The 8068-nt window shown below is 39.5% G+C and overlaps 1 protein-coding gene across 1 annotated transcript; it reads left to right on the forward strand.

Moving 5' to 3' along the window:
• The first annotated feature begins 2937 nt into the window (after window positions 1-2937).
• Window positions 2938-7482, forward strand: LOC142625319 (LRR receptor-like serine/threonine-protein kinase HSL2). The gene is given in 4 exon segments (XM_075798997.1): window positions 2938-4049; window positions 4051-5320; window positions 5705-6229; window positions 7091-7482. Coding segments are annotated over 4 exon segments (3024 nt in total). The 5' UTR covers window positions 2938-3212.
• The last annotated feature ends 586 nt before the right edge of the window (window positions 7483-8068 follow it).

An 8068-nucleotide genomic window follows, 5' to 3' on the forward strand; every position in this document is an offset into this window, starting at 1 on the left:
GCGGGAAAACCGAGGGTCACATTTGGAGCATTAAACCGCTCCGTCCGAAACACGCCACATGGCCACGCCGCCACTACGCATTCAATACGGCGCGAAATCACAAGAGTCGCCTGTAGTCAAAAAAAAAATGGAAGAGACCTTTCATTTTCTATGGTTGTCATGACATGTCAAGACAACCACAGAATCCGAGGGCAGCTGATGGGACTGACGAAATAAACTACAAACGAGGTCAATAAGATAGACAAGACTGCTCTTTGAGAAGAGCCTAAGCAAGTGTCCACGTCACCGACGAGGATATCAGGATCATTCAATGCCGCCAATAATGCCCCGGACAGTTACAAAACCAGCTGGACAGGCCGTTGAGGGCATATTAAAACCCCATTACTCAACATGAAGCGTTACCAAGAAAAGCATTAACATCACAACATCAACCACAACGGCTAGAATCCAGAGCAACATATATAAAGCCCTCACATTGCCAACACGAGGTACGACACGATTACAAGATATACTAAATTATCCTTACATGTTGTTATAAACTCATTTTGTACTAACTTTGGCATCAAAGGCGTTGTGGCAAGCACCACACCGGTGACCGTTTTAGGGAATTGTCACTTCCACCGCTATGCAAGCTAACACTCGGCTCCATCTGGACAAACTCACTACAACTGACGAACCTTTGCTTCATCATTTATATATTTTGGAAATACATATAACTTGTAATATTAGTTTTACTCTTTAATACATACCTTTTTAAAATTAAAAATAATAATTATAATGCATACCCTAATTAACCTAAAATTAATCAATGAGTCTACTCAACGAGTTAGCAAAACAAATAGTCTCATGTAGGAATGGACCTAGGTAAAAAATTGATTTCGTGGAAGTTATAAGAAAACAAACATGTTGCTTTCTAAATAAAAAAGAAACTAAACACGTTAGCTTCTAAATGAAAACTTCAAGTCTACGGTGAGTTCCATGAATATTAATCCACAAGGTGATAGAGTTTTGCAATTCACTTGAGAGAAACACTGGACAAAATTTGGTTTTTTTTTTTTTAAATTTGAAAACTAAATAGCCTTTAGAGGTTACAATGAGTTCAAATAGTAAAAGAAAACATAAGAAAGCTACGAAAACACTCAGGAAAAACAATTTCGCACTAATCACATAAGTAAGTGGAAAAATAGTTTTTTTTTTTTATACCAAATATAGCAAAATTGAAGATAATTGCATAAATTGAAATGACATTCTCTAAGAGACTTCACAAAACATATGAGACCTTATTCTAACTTTTAAACCAAAAATTATATAGGAAAACAAATATTCCTAAAAATAGAAAAATTACTATTTCTAGGGGCCTTAATGGAAGAATTTACCAATATTAGGGCGACCCTTAAGGTCTCGAGTCTTGATAAGAAAACCGTTTCCTTTTAACCCTCCAAAGTTCACACAATTCCAACATTATAGCCTCAATGAACTCTACTATTACCTCCTTGATCTTGTTCTATGATTTTCAGTGCTCTCACTGTTCTTGGAAGACCTATGCTATTTGTTTTGCATAAAAAATAAAGAAAAAAAATTAGAGGTTATGAAATTGACCTAAACCTACCAATCTGGAAATGATATTAGCAGGTTCTATAACATCACAAGTGCCCCCCTTCATTCTCCATCAAACCTAAGAATCAAACAATGATATTAATTTCAGGCATCGACACCCCCCGCCCCCCATCACATTTGTTCCTCAACCTAAAATTCTCCTCTTTGATTCCCCTTTTTCCTAAAAAAGGAACATTTCACAATGTACTCAAAAGTTCCCTAAAACAAGTTCTCACCGGAATCATAGTAGCAATCTTATGTCACTATCACACCAAACCGCTACAACTTTTGATACTACTACTTAGGCTGCGTTTGGTTGGGTGTAAAATATTTTCCGGGTGTAAAACAATTTCAGTTGAAAATATTTTCGAGAAAGAAAAATATTTTTAGGTGTTTGGTGGCATTTTAAAAAATACTTTGGAAAATATTTTCAGGTGTTTGGTTGTGATCTTGAAAATATTATAGAAAATACATTTTTTACTTGATGCTCACATTTTCTCAGCTTCTAAACAAATATGTAACATCATTTCTCAGTAGAATCACAAAAGAAACAAAACCCAAAAAAAAAATCATAAAATCCGAGAGAGAAGCGGCGCGATCGCGAAGGAGGAGGCGCGATCAAGATCGCGAAGGCTGGGGTGCGTCGGCGCGATCGCGAAGGCTGGGGTGCGCTATCGCGATCGGTGCTGGGGTGCGCAATCAGTGCTGGGGTGCGACTGCGCAAGATCGCAGTGCCAGGGTGCAACGGCGCGATCTGGGTTATGACGCGATCTCGCGGTGGGTCATGGCGCGATCTCGCGCCGTTGGTGGGCTGGTCTTTGGTGCGACGATCGGGGGCGACCGGTGCTGGGGTGCAACCGGTGCTGGTGTGTGAAGGAGAATGCGAGAAACGGTGGAGGAAACTCACCGTGGGAGAGTGGCGGCGCTCGTCGGACGGTGGGTGAAGCTCGAACTGGCTTGAGGCAGGGAGTGGAGCTTGATTGGAGTGACTCAATGCGAGAAGCCGAGAGGGAAAATGAGGACTGAAACCAATTGAAGGTAAAATACAAATGGAAAATCATTTCCGGGTGGGAGGCAGTATTTTACAGTCAACTATTGCACATTTTCCGTTTGACCAAAATTTCAACACCTGCCAAACACCCGCAACCGTGTAAAACAATTTCCTGAAAGCGTTTACCGTCGAAACAAACGCAGCCTTAATTACACTTTCTCCTAAAAAGCCAAAAACGAGTCAAGCTGAACTTGCTCAACCTGCAATTATATCCTTACTTACCCAAATAAACTGCTATTATATCACTCTAATTACCCACCACCCTCACTAACAAATCACTCTTTCTCTCACAATATCCTAGAAGATGAGCCTAATTAAACCCATTCCTTATTCAGCCAAAAAAAAAAAAACCCCATTCCTTTCTGCACCACGCAACAGCTATTTCCATGTGAACCCCTTGAATTTCTAATCCCTATTTAAAACCCCATTCAGCATTTGACCTCGTTCTTGTCACCGTCCTTATCTCCCAACCGTTACTCCCTCGCAAACCCAAAACCCTTGAAAATCATTTCCCATTTTCCATTACCATTTGCAAAAGGCTTACACATTTTGTAATAGGTTTAAGATGATGACACACCTAACACCCAAAGCCCTTGTGGTCCTGTTTTTCTTGTTCTTGCACTGCTTTTCACTGGCGCTTTCACTGGCATCTGATTCTGAGATTTTGATTCGGGTCAAGAAGACCCAACTGGATGACTCGAATGGCAGCCTCAACGATTGGGTTTCGAACCCTGAACATAATCCATGTAATTGGAGTGGCATTTCTTGTGACCCTCACAAACACACTGTTATTTCGATTTACCTGGCTGGTTTCAATCTCTCTGGCCGGTTCCCGTTTGGATTCTGTCAGATTCGGACCCTTCAAAACCTCTCTCTCGCGAACAATACCCTCAACGGTAAAATCACTTCCCGGGCCTTTTCTAGGTGTTCACATCTTCATTTTCTAAGCCTCGCGAATAACTACTTCGGCGGAAAGTTGCCGGACTTCTCGCCGGAGTTTACAAATTTGGAAAATCTCGATCTCTCTGACAACTTTTTCACTGGGAGAATTCCGGTGAGCTTTGGCCTGCGGTTCCCGGCGCTGAGATTCCTATACCTAAGATCAAACGATATCACAGACTCAATCCCTTCATTTTTAGGTAATCTACGTGAGTTAACTCTGTTAGAGCTAATTCTTAATCCATTAACGCCTGGTCCTTTACCTTCAGAGATTGGAAACCTGACCAAGCTCGAGATTATGTCTTTTTCAAGTTTGAATCTGATTGGGACAGTACCGGACTCAATTGGGAAACTTGTCTCGCTCAAGAACCTAGACTTATCCAACAATTCACTTTCAGGTGAAATTCCAGAGAGTATTGGCGGATTAAAAAGCATTGAACAAATCGAGCTTTATCAAAATCAGTTTGAGCGGTGGATTGCCAGAGACCATAGCAAATTTGAGGACTTTGCTTAGACTAGATGTCTCTCAAAACAACCTCAGCGGTACACTATCTGAAAAGATTGCCGCAATGCCATTGAACTCTCTTAACCTCAACGACAATTTTTTCGAAGGTCAAGTCCCTGAAGTTTTAGCTTCGAACCCGGTTCTATATGAGCTGAAAATCTTCAACAACAGCTTTTCTGGACAACTACCCAAAAATCTTGGGAAAAATTCTGACTTGGTGAATATTGATGTTTCTACGAACAAATTCACTGGTGAGTTGCCCATGTACCTCTGCTACTGGAAGAAGCTCGAGAGGTTAATCACATTTAAGAACAGCTTCTCTGGAACAATACCAGAGTCATACGGTGAGTGCGATTCTCTTAACTATGTCAGGATTGAGCAAAATGAACTATCCGGTGAAGTACCTGAGGGTTTTTGGAGTCATCCTGGGCTTACTCGCCTCCAAATGTATAACAATAGGTTACAGGGTTCCATTTCGCATAACATATCTCTTGCCTCCGGGCTCGTTGCCATCTCGATCGCTGGAAATAATTTCACCGGAGAGATTCCCGTGGAAATTTGCCAGCTGCAACAACTAGTCGAGTTCTCGCTGAGCCAAAACCAGTTTCCCGGGGTGTTGCCGACTTGTATAACAGGATTGAAGAAGTTGCAGAAAGTTCTTGTCCAAGAGAACATGTTATCCGGCGAAATTCCAAGAAATGTGAGCTCGCTGAACTGGTCGGCCTTGTCCTATTTTAACCTATCGGGAAACAGATTTTCCGGCACTATACCGCCTGACTTGGGGACCTTACCGGTGCTAACGTATCTTGATCTCTCCAGAAACTTGCTCACAGGAGAGATTCCTGAGTCTTTGACGAAGCTCAAGCTGACAGAGTTTAACCTCTCCAACAACAATCTTGATGGTAGAGTACCTTTGGAGTTCGACACCAAGTTTTATCTACCGAGCCTATTGGATAACCCAAAACTCTGTAGCAACACTTTGAAACCCTTGGCACCATGTTCGAGACCCAGAACCGCCTCTTCCTATACTGTATTAGTTCTTTTAGGTTTTAGTGTTATAATCCTGGTACTGTCTCTGGTATGGCTTTACAAAACCAAATTTCCACCACTTGGTGATCCAAAACCCAAACTCAGAAGCCCAATGAAGGCAATCGCATTCCAACGAGTTGGGTTCACTGAGCAAGACATTTTCCCGTATCTAAGAGCATTTGCAGCAGTGGAGCTAAATAGTTATATAGCTATTTTAGTTCCACCAAACACCAAAAAGAAGCATGCAGCAGTGGATAAATCTATATTTTTTTAGCTCATTGCTACAGTGCACATCTATAAATAGATGTGCACTATTCATGAGATCTAAAAAAAATTAATTTTTTATTTTGTGTTCACATTACCTTTTTATTGTGGTGTTTTTATTATAGTAAGATGTATTATTTTATTGTGGTAGATATATTATTTTATTGTGATGTTTATATTATTTTATTGTGTTGAAAGGCTTAAAATAGATCGCAATCTGGCAATGTGTGTAGGTAAAATAGATAAAGTAACTTTTGGTGGATCTAAATTGCTAAATTTTTAGCTCCACTGCTGTGGATGCTCTAAGCGCAGGAAATCAGATCGGATCGGGTGGGTCGGGTCGGGTCGGGTATATAAGGTGAAGCTCAAAACGGGTCAAACAGTAGCGGTTAAGAAGCTCTGGGGAAAGACCCAAAACCCGGATTTGGATTTAGAAACGCTGTTCCGATCCGAAGTGGAGACACTGGGTCTGATCCGCCACACCAATGTTTTGAAGTTGTTGTTTTGTTGTAGTAACGAGGAGTGCAGACTTTTGGTGTACGAGTACATGGAAAATGGGAGCCTGGGTGACGTGTTGCATGGAGATCATGATAGTGTAGGTTTGTTGGATTGGCCCAAGAGGTTCATGATAGCATTGGGTACGGCTCAGGGACTGGCGTATCTTCACCATGACTGTGTTCCACCTATCGTGCACCGGGATGTGAAGAGTAACAATATTTTGTTGGACCAGGATTTGAGGCCACGTGTGGCGGATTTTGGCCTGGCTAAGTCATTGCACCATGAGGTGGGCGGGGGTCCAGGTGCTATGTCCGGAGTTGCTGGCTCCTATGGCTACATTGCACCAGGTTAGTCAATTATTCTTCTTTTTCATCTTCCTCAACAGTATTACAAACATATCAATTTTCATAATTTGTTTGCTTGTATACTGTAAATGATTGGTTAAAAATTATATGTAAATAAAATTGGGTAGAAAGTGTTACATCACTCGTAACTGCAACTTCTGTTTATATAATTTGTATCGGTTCTTATGTCTAATTGGTTTTGGCATTTTGAAGTTTTGAATTTAGACACTAGCTATAGGGCTCCATTTGATGCTAATATTAATATATATAAGTTAACTTGTCACCAACTCAATATGTACTACTTCTTATGGGTACCAAATTTTCCAACGGTTTTGCCACCTAGTACTTGTTGACTCAATCCCTCTTTTTGGCTAAATACAAAAAATCAGTTTCAGTTGGAGACAACTAACACATTTATATGTTCGGTGCCACTGCCAAGTATTAGTGAAGTTCCTGTCACATTTTTTTCCCTTTGAAAATCTCCTATCACATGTACTTCAACTTTATTCATGTTTCTTGAAGAAGAACAAAAGCTTTTAATGCATTGGAGAAGTGTGATCTACATTGCATAACCACGTTCGTAAATTATACATTTTGGCAATAGGGAAAGTTTTTTACAGTTAGTCAAACTAGTTGTTTGTTCTACATATACTCCAACTTTTGGATTGACATCCAGTACAAATATGATAGTTAGGATCATTGCACAACGTAGTTACAGCTTCATGCGCAATGTAAAAGTTGATATAGTAAAAAAAAAAAAGAATTAACCTTTATTTTGTAATCAACTAGTTGACAATTAACCTTTAATAGTCATTTGTAATCAACTAGTTTTTTTTTTTTTTGCGCTTTGTTGAATCAATGCAGAGTACGGTCACACTCTAAGAGTGACAGAGAAGAGCGATGTTTATAATTTTGGTGTGGTGCTATTAGAATTGATAACCGGTAAAAGACCAATTGACCCCTCCTTTGGTGATAACAACGATTTGGTGAAGTGGGTTTCAGGGATTGTCATATCATCTTCTGAAGAAGGAAGTAGTGATGGTATCCGAAACATTGATTTGGGCCAGCTTATAGACCCGAAGTTGGATCCATTTTCATGTGACTGTGGAGAGATTGAGAAGGTTTTGATTGTAGCTCTTCTTTGTACCGCCGCATTACCCAATAAGAGACCCTCCATGAGAAAAGTGGTTGAATTACTGCAGGATAAGAAACTTGCTCGTCCGTGCAAAATGATGCAAAATAATTTTGATGGATAATGTAGCGAAATAATTTCTGTAGTGCTCAACTTTTTTCTGTGGATTTTACCAATGTGGTACTCATTTGCGTGGTGGTTTAGTATATCACATTTAAATTAATGATTGTGCATTGCTATTTGCTAGAAGAGCTTTGTTTGTTTTTGGAAAAGGAAATCAAATTTCGACTTCATGCAAAGAATTGCAATACAGAGAGAGGAAAGGTAATCTTTTCCAATAGGTCACGCTACAAATCTTTTAAACAAAAACAAGGGCTAAAGCATAATCCCTAATTAATCATTCAAATCGGTTAATCGGTTTAGAGAAATTTTTTCCAACTCACTACATATTTATAAAATTACGTGTTTATTAAATTGAATAATTTATTAAATTAGTCAAAAAAATTAATGTCGTGTGACTAAAAATGTATGTAAATGTATACATTTTTTAAGTAACCAACAGTATAAAGGAACTTTTCTCATTTAGAGGAAAACTTCGTTTATTATGTAAAAGCCTAATAGGGAAATTTTTCTCTACGATTAAGTAAAGAATTGAAGTAGGACCACATGACCCACTTTCTTCTTTCAAGTTATAATTTTTGGAGGGTTTT

The sequence above is a fragment of the Castanea sativa genome, chromosome 2 (genome assembly GCF_040712315.1).
Source record: "Castanea sativa cultivar Marrone di Chiusa Pesio chromosome 2, ASM4071231v1".
Lineage (NCBI taxonomy): Eukaryota > Viridiplantae > Streptophyta > Magnoliopsida > Fagales > Fagaceae > Castanea > Castanea sativa.